Source organism: Microplitis demolitor, chromosome 4, assembly GCF_026212275.2.
Source record: "Microplitis demolitor isolate Queensland-Clemson2020A chromosome 4, iyMicDemo2.1a, whole genome shotgun sequence".
Taxonomy (NCBI): Eukaryota; Metazoa; Arthropoda; class Insecta; order Hymenoptera; family Braconidae; genus Microplitis; species Microplitis demolitor.
The window spans coordinates 20298640-20317049 of NC_068548.1; the positions used below are offsets into that span (position 1 = coordinate 20298640).

Below are 18410 nucleotides of genomic sequence, written 5' to 3' on the forward strand. Positions count from 1 at the left end.
TTTTCCTCTACTATTTACTATTATTTTACATTGAAAGAGTTCTAAAGCTGATTCAGGAAAATTTTCCTAAGAGTTCTTTAATCTCTGACCATACCCCAGGTAAAAATAATACCTATAATATATATTTACACAACATTTATATGAATATATTTATTAAAATCTTATATAAATTATTATAAAATTTTTTTGTTCCAATAACTAAGATTTCTTATAATTAATAAATACAAAATATAATTAATATTGTTAAGTAACAGAATTAAGTAATTCAGAGAAGTAAGATCAGTGTTTGTATCTTGATTAAGTCAAATATTTCAATTGATGAACAGCTGGTAAGTCTTTTAAATCCAGCGTAACATCAACATGAATAATAAAATGCAACGATTACAGTCTACTTTTTTTAAAAAAAGGCTGTTAGGCAGCGACAAGCTTCTCATTGATATTCAGCGACACAATGGAATTACAGCTCCTGGATTCTCTTTGTTATTATAATGATAATAATGCAATCTATTGTGTATTACAGATATTTACTCTCTTGACATCATCACAATGCTATTTATTTATTTTTTCGGGCACTTATTTTTATCTTGACCATTTATCATTTAGTTTATTTGATACACAAATGGATATTTACGCGAGACAAATTAATGTCTTGCCTTCATTCATCTTATCCTGGACCTTGTCACTGGCTGTTGATTTTTCAGCTTGCGCACTTAGTACAGCACAAACAAATGTCAAAGCAACTCCGATTGCTGCGCTATAAAATGCCCAACCTTTAGACAATTAAATTTTGTAATTAAATATATAAATAAATTTAATTATCTATAATTATAATTATAGTTAATTATAATTACCTAAGCTACAATCACAAAGATAAAAAGGCGAAGCATCAAGACCGCAAATACGTCTAACTCTCTCTGCACCCCATCCAGCGGGATACAAAATCATACCCATCAAGTAAAGAATTCCTATTTTTAATTTTATTATTATATTTAATTATTTTTAAAAATTATTTACGACAGAATTATAAGGTGGCAATTAATTTGGAAACTTTATGAAATTTTAGTCTCAGGAAAATTATAAAAATTTACTTTTATTTTTTTTTTGACTGCAGTCAAGGAATTTTTTAATTCCATTTTAATCGCCATCAATATTAATATTTTTTTTTTAATTACCAGCAATAGCTTGTGCTACTCCAGCGAGATTAAAAATACTTTTGCGACCAATACTCTGGACACAGCAGCCAATCACAGCCGCAAATACTGTAAGTGCCATTACTGATAGTCCTAGAGCAAGGAAAAATAGTGAAGCTTTCCAGCAGCCTGGAAAGACATTTGAATCTGTCGCCAGACCATCGATGTTGAAATTAGCACAGTGAACCCTACCAAAGAGCATCGTGCACCGATTGAAAATTCCCGCTGTCGGTGTGTACAGTTCAGTGCCATTTTCTAAGGAAAAAATTATAATTAATTTAAATTTATCAACTTTCCAGCCACAACTTACGAGTATCCTTAGTCTTCGGAGGTCCAACAATCCACTTGGGAGTAATGAGAGCCGAAAATACGGCCATCAAAGCAACAAGAGACAGCAAAGACCACAGAAGACTGCGGCCGGTAACAATCACATAGCACATTGTCCCTATTTTATTCTCCTCACTATCTCATTCTCAGCCTCTTCCTTTCATTCCCACGAACTGAAAAAAAAACATTATAAATTTAAATTATTTAATTACTCAAATTAAGCGTTTCATTTAAATTTATAAAAAACTCTTATTCATCTCATTAATGCTCATTTTATTTCAATAGCCGTCTTGTAAATTTTTTTGTTAGCTCGTTTCCTAAAATCTTCAACCCAATGCCCAAGCAAAGATTTGCTCTCAACATTGCCAAGTTAAGTTAAAAATATCCAGTTTAAATTGAAGTGCATAAAAAATAAAAAAATATCACGTTACAATGTGTGTCAAGTCATCTCCAGTTTAAAGTCAACGAGGGTCTAAATCTAATCTAATGTTAAGCAAAAATTCTGTTCAGTTTGACACTCGCTTGCCTTCAAGATTCATTTTTTTAAATGAAATAAATTAAAAATCTGGACTAATTATACGGCTGGGTTTTTACTGGAATCCAATACAAATGTCACGTCTCGCTGGTATTCTTTAATAGGATCTCCGATGATTATATCCGCAACACTTGGAGCAGTGTATGTCTATATGGAAGCAAATAATTCAAGCGACAGGATAAAGAATAGGGAGTAAAAAGTAAGAGAGAAAGGTAAGAGTATTATCCTAAATAAAAGGATCCACATGATAGAAGATACACGAGTGTTGAAGTCTGTACAAGAGGCCCGTTTCTTTGTTCTCCCGCAGAATTCCAGGAAGTCCTGGGAATAAAAGGAAGGATCGTGTCTCACTTAGACGTACACGGCGCCCGTAAGGTCCTAGTGTTAAGACCAAGGAAGGATATTCTCCGATCTTTAATTCTATACGATCAAACACAAGACATGAGACGGCGATCTCGTCAGCTTAATCACCCTCACATGCTTCGCGCTTCCTTCCCGTACATCTTAAGCGCTACGATCCAATGTTAAGATGCTGCTTTTGATCCCGCGCTACATGTAACGAATTGTGTCCGTGAGATTTTTATTCTATTCTTCTCCTCACTTACGGTTGGTCAACTCCGGAATCTCAAATATTCTCGGCTCTTATTTTTTTTTTTTACTCCTCTTCCTTTTATTTTTAGTTAATATTTTTTTTGCTCCACCCCGCAAACTCTGGGGACTGGACCAAGTGGGGGAGATCTACCGATTGGGGATCGAACCCGCTCGTATCTTGTTTACTCGAGAGATCAGCTTTAGTTAATCTCTGTTTGTAGTTTTTAGTTAGTGGTAAGTCTTTTGGATGTTATCGAATCGAGAGCAAAAATAAATTTTCATTTCTCTTTACTTCTCTCTCTATTATATTAAGACTCTAAGTAATTTCTCATTCGGTGATGAGGAGGCGGTCTTATCAATTCGTCTGTTCTTTTGCCTAAGGCCACATACGTTGCAAATATATGTATACATATAAATATAAGAGAGATGAGAACCAGAGAATGCATTGAGAACACGGATAAAGTAGTGCTGGATACTGGAGACTGCCCACCCAGAAGTGAACATCGATTCGCTCATCTCTGATCACTCAGAGTCTGAAAGTGTACGGAGATGCATAAGTTATTAGTCATCACCATATCCCCTCTCTCTTTCACTCTTACTTTTGGTATCATATATAAATACATATATATATATTTCACTGGCTTTTGCTTTCAAAACTGACGTAATATAAGAGGTGAAATGTCAAGCCTTAAATTTAGGGACACTAAAAAATCAAAAGTATATTTATAATTTAAACCTGCAAGTTAGAACATAATATACTTCTCTTTTTTATTTTAAATCCTATTTCCGGTCTAAACCCGACCCAACATTTCGATCTTCTTAAATACCGATTCGCTGATATAAATTTAGACTTAATTTAGGTCAGCATATTAAATAAATGAATGTTATCATCAATAAATCTTGAAAAAGTAACCGAAAATTTTTTACTTCCCCATATGTAGTTTAAAATATTTTTTTCTAATGATGGAAATAAAAAATAAAAACAAAGAGAAATGTGAATTTGTTGCATAATCGAGGCATCTGGATGCCAGCTGGCCAGCAGGTGCTCTCGTCTCTCACCTCTTCTTTATCTTAACTTCTTTATACTCATATAAATTTATCTCCCTCGCAATTTTCTCTTTCATTCCGGCATCCACCAGCATCACAATTCCCACCACTTGTTATTTATATATTTATATACTCATACTTTTCCATCTTCTTAGGAGTTTTCTCAGACAATATACTCCACACTTTAACCGTAACTCTTTAGTCACACGTGCCTTTATGTTACGTAGCCATTTCTTCGCTCGAATTTATACTATAATATGCTCTACGCTCTGGTCATATTTATATTCCCATACTCATATAATAGTCATGATAAATAAAAGTTACTGGTGATTTTATCAGCAATGATTTATTGGAACTCTATGGTTACGAGCTAGTCGCCGGCCAAACCCATAGACTCGAATTAATGACCCAAACAATTTGCATCTATATTTAAATTTTAAAAACACTAATAGAAAATTTTAATTAAATCTAAATCCCTTTTAAAAAAAAAAAGTCAACATAAATAATTAAAACAAAGTCACTGGTAATTTAAATTTAAATTTCACTCCAATAAAATTAATTAAAATTATACTTGAACGAATCATCCAATCTCAAAATGACTACTAACTTCTAGAAAGTTATATATATATATATTAAACACAATTCCCAGTAGTTACATCTGCTTGTCGACTTGAACGACTGCAATCCCCGACATATATCAGGGTCTTAACTTGGCTCAGCCCCGTGTAATGGTAATGTACGTAAGTAAACTAATATATAATGCAAGAAGTTTATTTTTCAAAGTATAGCTAAGGATAAACAATCTCGTTACTTTTGATTTTATTTTTTGACTTATTTGTTGTATCGGCAAGTACTCGGACTCGGTAGTAACCTGGTACCTGGTACAAAGTACCTAGTACTTTAATACTTTTCCCATGAATAAAAAGAGACAGCGAGTTAACGCAATTTTAAATCCACGCTCAAGTTGCTGCCTCTAGGCGATCGTTGTTCTTTAACTTGAGTCTTGTTTTTTTATGTTACTTATTTAAACTCAACTCCTGTTGGAGCTAAATAATAATAAGAGAACTAACATTATGTTATTTTCTGTCACATATAGATATACAGTACATACATGTGCTCAGCAGCCTTGGAGTATTGGAGCTAAAGTTCCCTGAGAGCAAAAGTAACCTGGTACCAGTTCATCCCATCAGAGACGTTGATCGTTGCGATAATTAGGGAATACGAGAAGCGAAAAAATGGTTTACTGGATCGTAAACTAACGGTACAAATAATTAAGATAAACGATGATAACTTGATAGTTATAATTTTTAAGCTCATCTCACATCAATTGTCATTGTTATCAACGAACTTTTAATCATACATAATATCACATTTCCTTTCATAAATAATCTTACATCATTTCTTCACTGATTTTTTTATTTCTTCTCGAATAATCCGATCTCTATTCCAATACAATACAGTACTGTTACTCTATTACTCTATTATAATTTTATTACTATTACTATTATTATTGTTATATGTATATATATTTTTTTGAGTAATTATTTTTCTCGTTATAGCGGACTCATTGTCAGCTGGTCTATTATTAGCGATGAGCGTTGGCGTTCTTGTTTATTCTTTCTCGTATTTTTTTCGAGTAATATATTATAATAGCAACATCACACTGCCCAGCCGGAAGTCCGACACGACGTCTGGTACTGCCGGTATACCAAATGATAAAACTTTTTATTATAAATATTTTTAATTATAAATTTAATACTGATGTAAATATTTTATTTTTTATCTCATTTCTTCCTTCCTACTTTTTCTTCTTCTTCTATCATTTATTTATTTTCATTTCAAAGCCCTAATCTAACAGAGTAGAGTCCGGACACTTTAACTAACTGCTGTATCATCCAAGACCGATACATCATAATTATAAATATTCATTTTGAAGATTATATTTTCACGTTCTAAGATTTTTTGACAATTACAGTTTTATTTTTTATTTATCAGATAAAATCTGATTAATAGAAATGTCCACTTTTAATCTAGTCTTAGTCCTAGACCTGAAAAATAATTAATAAAATTTGCGGAGTAAATGCGGATTAAATCTGGAGTAAATACGGAGCGAGTTACTGTGTATTTATTCAATCCCCTTGGAGTAAAATAAACTTTTAATAGAAGTTTACTTTAATATTAAAACTCTGAATCAGAATGCGGATTAGAGTAGATCTAATACTAATTAGATAAATCGGACAATTACTAGATAACACTAAACAAATATTTTCTATCAATAAAAAATATTAAGCAAAAAAATAAACGTCCGGCCTATCCTTTGGGTCGTGAAAAAAAAAAAATCATCATCATCCAAGAGGAAGTCTCGAAGCGTGACTGGTGCGTGCACACGCATCATTTAACGGCAAAAAAAAAAATTTAGTCTCTGCTCTGTCTTAACTTTTCTTCTCGTGCAATTAGAATGCGTCGCGTGTTAAGATGTCGGTAGAAGAATCTAATAGCCTGTTTATGTACAGCAACCTTTGCGTTGGTGTACATATATCCATATACATATTAACAACACATATATGTACCCATACATTAATACCATAATACGCATTTATCTTGACGGGATTCCTCATTCTTATCCTCATAGCCATATAGCTCAACACAACTCAACCCTGTTATCCCATATATCTATATCCTAAACATTATAATAGTACGGGTAGTATATAAATGTAAAATTCATATGAACAAGTGTTAGTTACTCTGTGTACTGTACAACATACTGTTAAGATAAATGCGTAGGCTGATGACGGTAATACTTAAGTCGGAGAAGATGATGTCCGTATGAAGAAATAAGGAGTAAGAGGATAAAGAGCGATGACACGAACTCTGATGGACAAAAGAGCATGAAAAATATTAAAAATTGTGTCTATTTAATGAAGAAAATTAATAAAATAAATTACGAGACTCGAAATTTTGTTCCATGGATCAACTCCAGAATAAATGACAGTTCACTTGGGGTGTCCTTTTATTGATTATTTATTTAAGCTTTGTATTGCGATAGATGTTTATATAAGAACATTTGTCGTTCAAGTCACGGCTTACCAGCTCAATCGACTGTAATGCAAGTAAATAGTCTTATTAGTCATAATATTATGGTAATATTTTTTATATATTTTGATGTACGTTTTTATTGTCTTGGATTTCTACTTGTAGGTATACGTTTAGTTATGCGACTGAAGATATAATATTCAAAAATGAATATTATTTATTCGAGAAATCATTTGAAGAAATAAAGAGACAAGAGACACTGAGGTGAAGAGAGGTACGGAAAGTAAGAAGACAGCTTGAGGGAATTCAACCGCCCTCTTTAATGAATTATTCATATAAAACGCGGAGTTAAACTTTAAATCGTACGACGTTCATCGCTTATTCTTGCTTCTGGTCAGACCCGTATTTTTATAAACACTTTTTGAGGACGTAATCGATGACTAATGTCTTTAAACACCCACATGCTAGATAAAGTTTAAAAAAATATTAAATTTACGGACTAGAATTTGGAGTACTTGTTTATTTTTTAAATTAATTGCAATTGATATAAAAAACTTAAACTTACGGTCTTGATTGTTTTTTCTTGTCTGGTAGCGCGGGAATTTTCGGTTGATTGTTTATGGAGAAGACACTTGTAGTATATATTTGTGAGTAAAAGTAGTAAGCCGGTGCTTGGAGAACCAGCGCGGACAGAGCGCCGAGCGAAACTGAATACTGAATAGAATAAACGAGGAAGCGAAGGGAAAAGAACAGAAGCGTAAGTGTGAGTAAAGAGCAATACAAGGAGATATATGAGGGCCACCGATCCTACGAATGGATGAATGTGCTGAGAAAATGAGACTTTAATAGTGGTGGTTATTATTATATTATATTATATTATATATAATGGCGACTGGAAGTAAATAAAAATACAAGTAAACTTAACTTGGGAAAATATTCCCTGTAATTGAGAGTAAAGAGGAATAATGCGAGCTTTTTTTTATTACACTATAAAATGCACCAGGTCGTTTACATGCTGGGCTCAAAGTATCAAAGGATGCCATTGTGTTCTATCTCATCTATCTTTTACATTGACGTGATTTCTAATGATACTGAAGTTAGCGAACGTCTGATAATTTTTTTTTTCTTTTTGAAATGATGAATTATAAAAAAATGTATTTTCAAAAATTGCACCTGTAGTTTTTTAAATTTTCTACCTGTGCATATTTTCAGTTTTTTTTTTTTGTAATTAATTTGTTCAAAAAAAATCCGAAGATTTTTTATTGTTAACTTCAGGATCTAATTTATCTAGAATAGTTACGATAATTTTTAAAAGTTCGATCAAATTGAGTTAGAATATTTTTATAGAGTTTTGATTTATTTTTTAAAGTATGAATTGTAGTGAAGACTGTTATGGTATTGGTTTAAAAATTTATCGAAGTTTAAATTCAAAAGTTAAACTAATATTTAAAAAATATTTCTTTTAATGTCTCGTCCCGCCGTAAATTTAAGTGGTCTATTTCAACAGGCTATAAAATTCCCTTGCTTATATATATATATGTATATATAAATTGTGCGTGCAGTGCATTACGATCTATAATAAAAATTTTTTTAATACTTGGACGGTAAAATATATTTAAAGATAAATAAAAGATCACATTATGGTAGAAACATGCTTCGATCACTATTTTTTTTTTTGAATCATAAATCATTTGCAATTAATCTGAAAATAAAAAAATTTATAAAAGTGATGTTTGTATTTTTAAAATTATCGTGCAACTAATTAACGAACCAAGAGAAAGTTATGGTTAGATATTTGATGATTATAGTGATATAAATATAATTTATATATAAAGAAATCACATTGATGACTAATTTTTGCAGCTGTGTTCAAAGAACATTCACTCGCTACCGTGATATAACTAAATTGAATGTGCCGGAGCTCCAAGGTATAAGAAGTAAAAAATCATAAAGCATTTAAAAAATTGCTCTAAAAATACCACAAGTAAAATAAGTGAAGTAACACTTAAATTAACAATTATAATACTTTATTTGTACTTTCCGTACCCTGCATTTTAGTCAAAAAAATAACGTTATTTTTTTTACAGTACTTAAAATATATATATTTAGTTTTAACAATAATTACTCAGCCTCCATTGGATCTTCGCCATTAAAAAAATCAACATCCTCTAAACCTTGAGGTAGATAACTCAGACCGGATTCTTCATGATGTCTCATATTGTAACCTTTTCCATATCCTACAAAATAAGTTTATTTTTTAAGTAGCGGACTAACAAACTAATTAATTACCCTCATAGCACAGTCTATAGCAAGTGTACTTTACAAAAATTTCTTTAAATTTTTCGTCAAATGTGCGTCAACTTCGGACTTTTCCGTTTTTGACGGAAATTGTCAAATTTCTTTACACCTTTTGCTGTCAAATTGTCGACAAATTCGGGCAGCAAATTTCAGGTAATTTCAACGTCAATTTCAAGCTAAAGTGGCTATTGGGGTAATCAAAAAATCAATTAATAAAATTTTAAAATGTTAAAAAAAAAAATTACCAAGCTCTCCCATAAGTTTGGTTGGAGCATTTCTTAGATGCAAAGGTACACCAGGTTGCGGACCTTTGTGATTAGCAACAACTCGCTGCGCTGCTCTAAGAGCATCCTCCATTAATCGTGATTTAGGAGCTCTTGCTAAATATATAGCGCATTGAGCGAGTAAGACATCGCACTCAGGCATTCCCATCATTTTACAAGCATGCATAGTATGTACAGCAATACCTAGAGCTTTTGGATCCTTGAGACCAATGTCCTCAGAAGACATTCGTACCAATCTACGGGCAATATAAACAGGATCTTCTCCACCTGATAACATTCTCGTCAGCCAGTATAACGCAGCGTTTTCATCGCTAGCACGCACAGATTTATGTAATGCTGAAATCATATCATAGTGCTGGTCTCCTTTCTTGTCATACAGCATGTGAGTCTTTTTCAAACTCTCCTGGATGTCCTCAAGCGTTATCAAACCAGGACCTTTCACCAGAAAGTCTTTTTCATTGGGCACTATCGATTGAATAGCCAGCTCCAAACCGCCTAGAGCTATTCGCGCATCTCCATCACAAGTATCTGCCAAAAATTCAATCGTCTTTTCGTCAATTAAAAATCGCGGTACTTCTGGCAAACTATTGACATCAATAGTGTCTTTGAATATTACGCCTTTAATTGATTCTACCGCGCGATTTAAAATATTTAACAAATCTTTTACTGTTAGTTTTTCTAAAACAATTACGCGGCAGCGGCTGAGCAACGCTGAATTCAAACTAAATGATGGATTTTCAGTTGTCGCTCCTATTAATGTTATTCTTCCAGACTCAACGTGGGGTAAAAATATATCCTGCTGTAATTTATTAAATCTATGGATTTCGTCCATAAATATAACAGTACGGCGGCCAAATTTTAAATCATTACCGGCAATTGTTGTTGCTTCTTTAACTTCAGCTACCCCACACATTGCGGCTGATAATTTAACGTAACGTGTTTTTCCAGTAGTATCTTTCTTACATATATTAGATATTACATTTGCTAGAGAAGTCTGTAATAAATTAATAGAATTTTAATTTAAGATACAAATCAATTAATTTTTTGTTTATGTTTAAGGACGGTAGTGTTACAATTCTACTCAGCCTCAACTCTACTCACAGTTCTTTTTACTCAGGTTTAACTCTACTCATTTATATCTTTACTCAGCTACAATTCTACTCACGTATTTTAGCCTATTGATAAAATTGCAATTATTTGTGAATAGAGTTGAGGCTGAGTAAAGATATAACTGAGTAGAGTTAAACCTGAGTAAAAAAATCTGTGAGTAAAGTTGAGGGTGAGTAAAGTTAAGTGAGTTGTGGCTACTTCCCTTAAGTAGAGATATTGTGAGTAGAATTGTAACACTGTCTTTAAGGACAATCAAATAATTCAGACATACTTTACCACACCCCGGTGGTCCCCAAAGAATAATATTAGGAATCTCTCCTTTATTTAATAATTGCAATAACATACTTTGTCCTCCGAGAATGTGAGATTGTCCAACATAATCTGTCAGAGATGTCGGTCTCATTCTTTCAGCCAGAGGTACATTTTCTTTTTTCACAGGTTTTGTGGTAACATTTATTTCCTAAATAAAAAATAAATATTAGTATTAATATAAATAATTATTTCAATCGATTGTCATACTCAATATTATTATAATTTATAATAAATAAAATATGAATACCTCAGTCTCGGCATTGGGAACATCATCAACATTTTCAACGTTACGTTTTTCAGTAGCCGATGAAGACAAAAAAATTTGCGTTTGACTTAAATTAGTATTTACATTTTTTTTTAATTTTTTAACAACATTAGGACTCTTGGCCTTGGATTGATTATCAATTCGCGGTCTTTTAAGAAACGCCTGGGGTTCTGAAGTCGACTCATTTAAAAACAAACACTTGGAAGCATGAGTTTCAATAGTTGATTGCGGAAATTTTTTTGAACAAATCGGACACTCGACTTCACTCTCCATTATTTATAAATATGAATAATAATTACTGATACAATCATCAATAACTCTGCAATACAATGCGATAATTATTATCATTGCTATAAAATATAATTGTTGATGTCCATTGATATTTTCTATTATCTATTTACCTGTCAGTTGTCACTCGTTTTTTGTATGATTAAAAAAAATTTTTTTAAATAATTTGAGCATCGGCTAGTGTTGCAATTACGTTGATTTAAATTAATGTCACAATTATTAATTAAAAGAGTTAACTTTTTATCAATACAAGCAAACCTTTGAGTTTATGATCCAAACAAAGCCAAACCTGAATCTTACGGTCAAGGTTATAAAATATATAAAGCTGGATTTTCAATAATAAATTTACTTGAAGTACCAATCACAGGATACGTAAAGTCGTATATTCAAATGTAAACATACCAAAAAAAAGTGCGGGAAGACCAATCAGAAAAATTTATTCAAACTGTAAATATTCATGCGATATTTTTCTCGGAAAATGAATGAAATATTTAACTTGAGGGCACGTGTAGTATTAATACACGTGGTGGAATAAAATAAGAAAAATAATTATATTTATTAATTAATTTTTATTACAGAAATTTTTATAATTTCCGAGAAAATCTGTAAGACAAAAAATGCGCATTTAAAGAATTTAAAAATTAATAAGTGTATTTTTTTAATTATTTTCTGTACACATTTATAACTTAAAATTTGTTTGATGTCTGCTACATTCACACGCATATTTTTTAAAATAATAAAGTAAAAAATAAAAAAATACACGCTTAGACAATTCAAAATTCAGTACATGCATTTATTTCAAATTTTATTATTTCCATTATTTAATTTTTTTATATGTAATTGAAGAATTCTCATGTTTGCAACATTTACACTAATATTTTTTTTCAGGAGATTTTATCGTGGATTTGAATTTCCCAGTTATACTGATATCGACACAAACGATCGAGTTTTGTGTCAGCCAATTTTTAGATCAATAGATCAATTATTGAACATTTTATAAAAATTCCACAACAATCCTTAAAAATCATTAGAAATGGTAGAAATATTTAAAATACTAAAAAAAAAAAACACGCAGGTTTTTCGTGCAAAAATCGTGTTGTTAATAGGCTGCGCTTGCACGGCTGCTGGTGAGCTTCAAGAATTTCTGAATGCCCTCTATATGTTTGCTTAACCTAAATTCATAATACCGAGTTAGATTAAAAATATACTACGTTACCCGGCATTTTGTATTTCTTTCGATATTAATTAAAACAAAAATTATCAATTATAAAAATATGTTTAGTCCTGACTACTGTCCTTGCGAATCTCCAGATCTTTGGAAAGAAGAAGAAGATGAAGATAAATATTTTCCTGAAACTCAATGGTTGGATGGTTCATTCAATGAAACTTACAGGGATGAGTCTGGAAGTGAAACAAATATAAGGTTTTGATTATTTTTGTCCACCTAATAAATTATTATCAATAGAAAAATGAGTTTCTACATTTCTCTTATATTTTCAGTTTCACATGACAAATTATCCGTTTATACATATATTTTTTTCCAGTGATGATACACACAATAGTTCACAAAATGATGATGATTCTGATACTCCAGCACCACCAACAAAAATACTACAGTCTACAAATAATTTAGTTGATAAATCAGCAAATGTCAGGTAGTAAATTTAAATGTTTTGAAATTTTAATTACATTACTATAAATACTTATCAATAATTATTTGTAAATTAAACGCAGGCTGTAATTCCAATCCATACATTTATTGACAAGATGACAATGTAATTATACTTGTAAGTTAATTTACTTACGATAATATCAAATAATTTATAAATATTGACAGCTAATGTCAGGCGTCAGATTTGTCATTCGTTGCAAAATTTTGATTTCAAGATGACAATTTATGTTGGAAAAATAGATTTGGAATACAGCAGACGTTTAATTTAATTTAAACAATAGATATATATTTTTTTAAATTGTTATGAGTGTAAATGTAACACATTAGACATTTTATAAATTTTAAATAAATAAGTAAATTAATTAATTAAAATAACGAAATGTAAAAAAATTCTAGTTCTGATTTTTCAATTATCGAAGTAGACGTTTTAAAATTTTTATTTTCACATTTTATTTATTTAAAAATAAAAACAATTGTCGATTGTCAGCTACATTCATATTTATTAATTGTTATATATTTGCAGAAGCACTAACAAAGTCAGTAAAATAGATGAGAAAAGTAACCCAGCAGAAGATTCTCACGTACCCAGTGTTAGTGTTGGTAATGTGAAGAAAAATAAAATTTACATAGTAGACGAGTCGTCTGATTGTGACAGTGAACCAGAAAATTCAAATGTCAAATCACTGAGTGTAAAAGTTCCTCAGAAACTCGATGGGCATGTGAGAAGTAGTGAACCAATTTTTCCTGCAGCAAAACCTAGTAGTTCAAATGACAAACCACTAAAAGCTGGATCTCACCAAAGAGTTATGGGTTTTGAAGTAACACCGGATGCTTTACCTGACTCAAGCGATAGTGATGATAATTTTAAATCTACTCCTATTAAAAAGACAGTTGCATTTTCATTTCCATTTTCAAAAAATAAAGAAAATTTAAAGAGTGATTTTAGTAAAGATATATATGCAAGTGCGGAAGTTAAAAACTGGTTGGAGTCTCACGAGAAATCGCAATCACGATGGATAATTCCTAATGATCAATTGTAAGTTAATATTTTAACGCTGGATAATTAGATAATTTTTAGTCAGTTACTCTTACAAATTGAATTCGGATTTTATTTAAGTTTGGTACTCAGAGTTCATCCGAGTTCACTCTGAAATTTTTTTACCATATAAAAGTATGTAATAAATAACAACTAATATTTATTATTGTTTTAGGAAAAGAAAACGTTTCGAAAAATGGGAGGAGTATTGCTTGCTTCATTATATAGTCAAAGACAAACTCATTCATAAGTGGAACTGTCAAAAAGTATGGGAGGAAATGAAGTACCGTTACAATGTAAGTATTATAATTATTATTTAATCATTTATTTACTTTTTTACGTATTACTACTATGATTATTTTATCTGTTTTAGTATTTACCACACAGATCTGTCAAATCTATCATGAATCGCTTTTACTCATATATAGTTCCTCAAATTAAAAGTTACGGCTTGCCTGAAACAATAGAACAAGAAATTAAAAACATAACTCGAAAAAAACGTCCTCCGTAAAAAATTACTAATTTTTATATTTACTATTATTTATTTAATTAAATTATATTGTTAAATTAATCTAGTTAATAACTTTTATAGAATTATTTTTGTTACTACTTTGAATAAAAAATTATAACTATTTTTAAATAAATCAAATTTTCATATAAATTAAATTTTATTTTTTTAAATACTCGAATTTAATTAAAACTATGTATTTTTAAATAATTCATGAGCTTGCGCCTGACGTCTTACTGTATACATTCTATATTCTACTCCTATATATAATATATTGATGTAATTCGCGCAATACTTATATCAAGTCTGTCTACTATAGCAAAGAGAAAGGAGAAGGGGATATCGTGTTTTTTTTATTGAATATCTAAAATATAAAATTGCACTACTGTACGTAAGAGGATTCGCGCGATGGCGGGTGTTATAACTCGATGTACTCAGATTCCAAAGAATCAATTAAGTGAGTTAAATGTCACTTATATTATTATTAATTTAAATTACTTTTTAAATCTGATACTTTCAAATTTATCAAATTATTTAGACTGTTATATAATAATAATTTGTATTTTAATTCATATCCTGACACTTGTTCACCTAAAAATTTGACAGGCTTAATAATAATAAGAGAAAAAAAATGTTTTTCAAGGTCTACTTGGTGTTGTTTTGAATAACCAGCAGATAAAAAACTTCGCAGATGCTGCACCGGAGGGCAAGGTAATTTTCTTTTAGTTAAATATTAATTTTTGAGAGATTGCACAAGTTGTGCAATAGCTGATTTTTGTTTGAAAAAAAAAAGTTAAATGACATATGGACTGGGATAAATGAAAACTTTTTTTTGTACAGAAATTTGGAGGGCCGCTGAATGATCAGGACAGGATATTTACAAATTTATATGGTCGGCATGACTGGAGATTGAAGGGATCACTTAGAAGAGGGGACTGGTACAAAACGAAAGAAATTATTGGCAAAGGATCAGATTGGATTATAAATGAGATAAAAGTATCTGGGTTAAGAGGCCGTGGAGGTGCTGGATTTCCTTCGGGAATGAAGTGGTCTTTTATGAACAAGCCTTCAGATGGTAGACCTAAATATCTGGTGGTAAATGCTGATGAAGGCGAACCGGGAACATGCAAAGATCGAGAAATTATGCGACATGACCCTCATAAATTGGTAGAGGGTTGTCTGATTGCTGGACGCGCAATGGGAGCTTGTGCTGCGTATATTTATATTAGGGGAGAATTTTATAATGAAGCTTCTAACATGCAAGTGGCTATTGCCGAAGCTTATCAAGCGGGATTGATAGGAAAGAATGCGTGTGGTTCTGGATACGATTTTGATATTTTTGTCCAGCGGGGAGCTGGTGCTTACATTTGTGGTGAAGAAACTGCCTTGATTGAGTCTCTGGAAGGCAAACAGGGTAAGCCGAGATTGAAACCACCGTTCCCAGCTGATGTTGGTCTTTTTGGATGTCCTACCACTGTAACAAATGTTGAAACCGTCGCTGTTGCACCGGTATGTATTTTAAAAATATTTTTTTTTAGAGTTATAATAATTAAATTAATACATACACTGTAAAAAATTTGCTGAGTGAACGCGGAGTGGATGATTTTTTATTTATTTAATTCCGTCGGAGTGAATTTCACTCCGAAGGGGAGTTTCGGAAAATATTAATTATAAAAAAAATTACTAATGCATAGTGAGGTGTCTTTGATATTTAGACATTTATATTGAGTACGGAAATAATTACGAGCTCCCTTTATATAAAAACGATGTCACTATAGCTATTTAATAATTTAATATTTTTACTATATATTATATATATGAAATTATAATTTAGTGAGTTACTAAAACATTTTATAAATTAAAAATATAATATTTTAAGTATAATTATTGATATCTCAATGAATTATTTATTTAAATAATTATGTTTCTAATTAACAGCTGTTTCTATTAAATATTAATTTATTTAAGTGTTGAAACTCCGGACTGGAGTGAATGCGGATTTAAATCAAATCCACGTCACTCCGAAATCACTCCGCTCATAGAATCCCTATTCACTTCGCATGCAGAGTTATTTTTTTTAAAACTTCGGAACTCCGAGTAAAGGAGTGAATTCAGATTTAAATAAAATCCGTATCCACTCCTGATTTTTGACATTTGAGAACCTGAAGAAGTGACAAATTATTACGAGACGTTCAATAAAATGTGTCATTAAAACACGCAAAAGTGGTCCGGCTTTCTCAAAACTTCTATTCAAATATTAAAATTAATTATAGACCATCTGTCGTCGTGGAGGTTCATGGTTTGCTTCTTTTGGTCGAGCAAGAAACCACGGAACGAAACTGTTCAATATCTCCGGTCATGTTAATAATCCTTGTACAGTAGAAGAAGAAATGTCGATACCTTTGAAGGAGTTAATTGAAAGGCATGCTGGAGGTGTTATTGGCGGGTGGGAAAATTTGTTGGGTGTTATCCCAGGTGGATCTTCAACTCCCATCATTCCGAAGAGGTAACACTAGTATTAGAAGGTACTAATTACTATAAATATTAATTAAATTCATTAAAATTTGATAACAGTGTTTGTGATACCGTTCTCATGGACTTTGATGACCTTGTCAGAGTGCAGAGTTCGTTTGGTACTGCAGCAGTTATTGTTATGAACAAACAAACTGATGTAATCAAAGCGATTGCGAGACTTATTAGCTTTTATCAGCATGAATCTTGTGGTCAGTGTACTCCTTGTCGCGAGGGAATCAGCTGGATGAACAAAATAATACATCGGTAAGTAATTTGCTTAGACTAAAAATTAGGTTATATTTAACTTTTTTTTTTTTTTAAGATTTGTCCAAGGAAACGCGGAGGAACATGAGATCGATATGCTGTGGGAGCTCACGAAACAAATTGAATTACATACCATTTGCGCTCTAGCTGATGGTGCAGCATGGCCAGTACAAGGTCTCATTCGACACTTCAGACCTGTAATTGAAGAGAGAATGAAAAAATTTAAAGTATCAGCTGCTAATTAAAGTACTAAGTTATGAAATAATTAAAGTGAATCTCTATTGATATTTAAATGTATAAATTATTTATACTGATTATTTTTGTACTGATTCTGTCATTATTATTTTATAGTAAAATACAGTAACAGGAAGTACAAATTGTTGGTAAGAATTTAAATTCTAATCAATTCTGTATAAAAATAAAATATTCTGAAAATTTTTATTTGTTTATAATTTAAAAAAATTTTTTTTGTTTTATTTCACAGTTTTCAAATAATTTTTTTTGCTTATTTGTCATAGGAATTGATTGAGTAATCAATGAATGAGGAGTTGACTTTGTAAATAAATATAATTACAAATGAAAATTTAATTATGATAAAAATATTTAAAATAAAGTTTGGCAGGTATAATTAGAGTAATTTAAAAATTTAAATATACATGCTACGAGCAGCGTGGTAGCAGCACGATTTTTGTGCGTATTTTTTTTTTTTTGTTTTTAATATTTTAAATATTTCTATCATCATTTCATTTTTACGTATGATTTTTAATTCTCCCATTTCTAATGAATTATTTTTCAAATATTTACATTTACCGCGCAAGTAATAAGAATAATTAATAAATTATTAATGGAAAATAAAAAATTTCGAGTATATTTTTTAATCTAATGAACATAGTTATCGATACACACGAATTTTAATAAAATTATTAAATTTCAATTTTGAAATTTCGCGCCAAGATGGCGCTACTGCTCATTGCTGTATTCACGTTCAAATTTTCGCTAAAGTGGGGGTAGTCGATGAATCAAAAAGTCGATTACTTTCTACCAACTGGCGGTCCAATAGCGTCAGCCAGTAGCATCGACAACGGCAGTGCTAGTCCAGATTCGTCTTTGTTCTTTATGTTTGAATTGAAACACAG

General features: G+C 31.1%; 4 protein-coding genes across 5 annotated transcripts; 2 read left to right on the forward strand and 2 right to left on the reverse strand.

The window, feature by feature from the left end:
• Nucleotides 1-120: 120 nt before the first annotated feature.
• Nucleotides 121-7448, reverse strand: LOC103568142 (LHFPL tetraspan subfamily member 2a protein). 2 transcript variants are annotated; one of them, XM_008544855.2, is made up of 5 exons: nt 7289-7446; nt 1501-1690; nt 1173-1445; nt 852-965; nt 121-770 (listed from the first exon to the last, which is right to left on the reverse strand). In XM_008544855.2, exons 2-5 carry the CDS (start codon nt 1628-1630, stop codon nt 628-630), a joined length of 660 nt encoding a protein of 219 aa, XP_008543077.1. In that variant the 5' UTR covers nt 1631-1690; nt 7289-7446; the 3' UTR covers nt 121-627. The 2 variants fall into 2 exon arrangements, with proteins under 2 accessions (XP_008543077.1, XP_008543078.1); XM_008544856.3 differs by having other exon boundaries at nt 643-754; nt 7289-7448.
• Nucleotides 7449-8733: 1285 nt separating this feature from the next.
• LOC103568141 (ATPase WRNIP1) lies at nt 8734-11574 on the reverse strand. The gene is made up of 5 exons (XM_008544854.2): nt 11394-11574; nt 10975-11311; nt 10687-10875; nt 9267-10299; nt 8734-8960 (listed from the first exon to the last, which is right to left on the reverse strand). The coding sequence occupies exons 2-5, from the start codon at nt 11263-11265 to the stop codon at nt 8845-8847; spliced, it is 1629 nt and encodes a 542-aa protein (XP_008543076.1). The 5' UTR covers nt 11266-11311; nt 11394-11574; the 3' UTR covers nt 8734-8844.
• A 789-nt stretch (nt 11575-12363) lies between these two features.
• On the forward strand, nt 12364-14612 carry LOC103568140 (uncharacterized). The gene is made up of 5 exons (XM_008544853.3): nt 12364-12703; nt 12825-12935; nt 13476-13988; nt 14164-14284; nt 14362-14612. The coding sequence occupies exons 1-5, from the start codon at nt 12555-12557 to the stop codon at nt 14497-14499; spliced, it is 1032 nt and encodes a 343-aa protein (XP_008543075.1). The 5' UTR covers nt 12364-12554; the 3' UTR covers nt 14500-14612.
• A 238-nt stretch (nt 14613-14850) lies between these two features.
• Nucleotides 14851-17713, forward strand: LOC103568139 (NADH dehydrogenase [ubiquinone] flavoprotein 1, mitochondrial). The gene is made up of 6 exons (XM_008544852.3): nt 14851-14953; nt 15140-15207; nt 15337-16005; nt 16770-17002; nt 17071-17274; nt 17333-17713. The coding sequence occupies exons 1-6, from the start codon at nt 14905-14907 to the stop codon at nt 17517-17519; spliced, it is 1410 nt and encodes a 469-aa protein (XP_008543074.1). The 5' UTR covers nt 14851-14904; the 3' UTR covers nt 17520-17713.
• The last annotated feature ends 697 nt before the right edge of the window (nt 17714-18410 follow it).

Coding starts and splice junctions, on each gene's coding strand:
- LOC103568141 (XM_008544854.2), bottom strand. CDS start 11,265: ATGGAGAGTGAAGTCGAGTGTCCGATTTGTTCAAAAAAATTTCCGCAA. Junction 10,876..10,974: donor TTCCCAATGCCGAGACTGAG/GTATTCATATTT, acceptor TTTTTTATTTAG/GAAATAAATGTTACCACAAA. Junction 10,300..10,686: donor GACCACCGGGGTGTGGTAAA/GTATGTCTGAAT, acceptor AATTTATTACAG/ACTTCTCTAGCAAATGTAAT.
- LOC103568142 (XM_008544855.2), bottom strand. CDS start 1,630: ATGTGCTATGTGATTGTTACCGGCCGCAGTCTTCTGTGGTCTTTGCTG. Junction 1,446..1,500: donor TCCGAAGACTAAGGATACTC/GTAAGTTGTGGC, acceptor TTTTTTCCTTAG/AAAATGGCACTGAACTGTAC. Junction 771..851: donor TCTTTGTGATTGTAGCTTAG/GTAATTATAATT, acceptor AATTGTCTAAAG/GTTGGGCATTTTATAGCGCA.
- LOC103568139 (XM_008544852.3), top strand. CDS start 14,905: ATGGCGGGTGTTATAACTCGATGTACTCAGATTCCAAAGAATCAATTA. Junction 17,003..17,070: donor ACTCCCATCATTCCGAAGAG/GTAACACTAGTA, acceptor ATTTGATAACAG/TGTTTGTGATACCGTTCTCA. Junction 17,275..17,332: donor ATGAACAAAATAATACATCG/GTAAGTAATTTG, acceptor TTTTTTTTTAAG/ATTTGTCCAAGGAAACGCGG.
- LOC103568140 (XM_008544853.3), top strand. CDS start 12,555: ATGTTTAGTCCTGACTACTGTCCTTGCGAATCTCCAGATCTTTGGAAA. Junction 12,704..12,824: donor GGAAGTGAAACAAATATAAG/GTTTTGATTATT, acceptor ATTTTTTTCCAG/TGATGATACACACAATAGTT. Junction 12,936..13,475: donor GATAAATCAGCAAATGTCAG/GTAGTAAATTTA, acceptor ATATATTTGCAG/AAGCACTAACAAAGTCAGTA.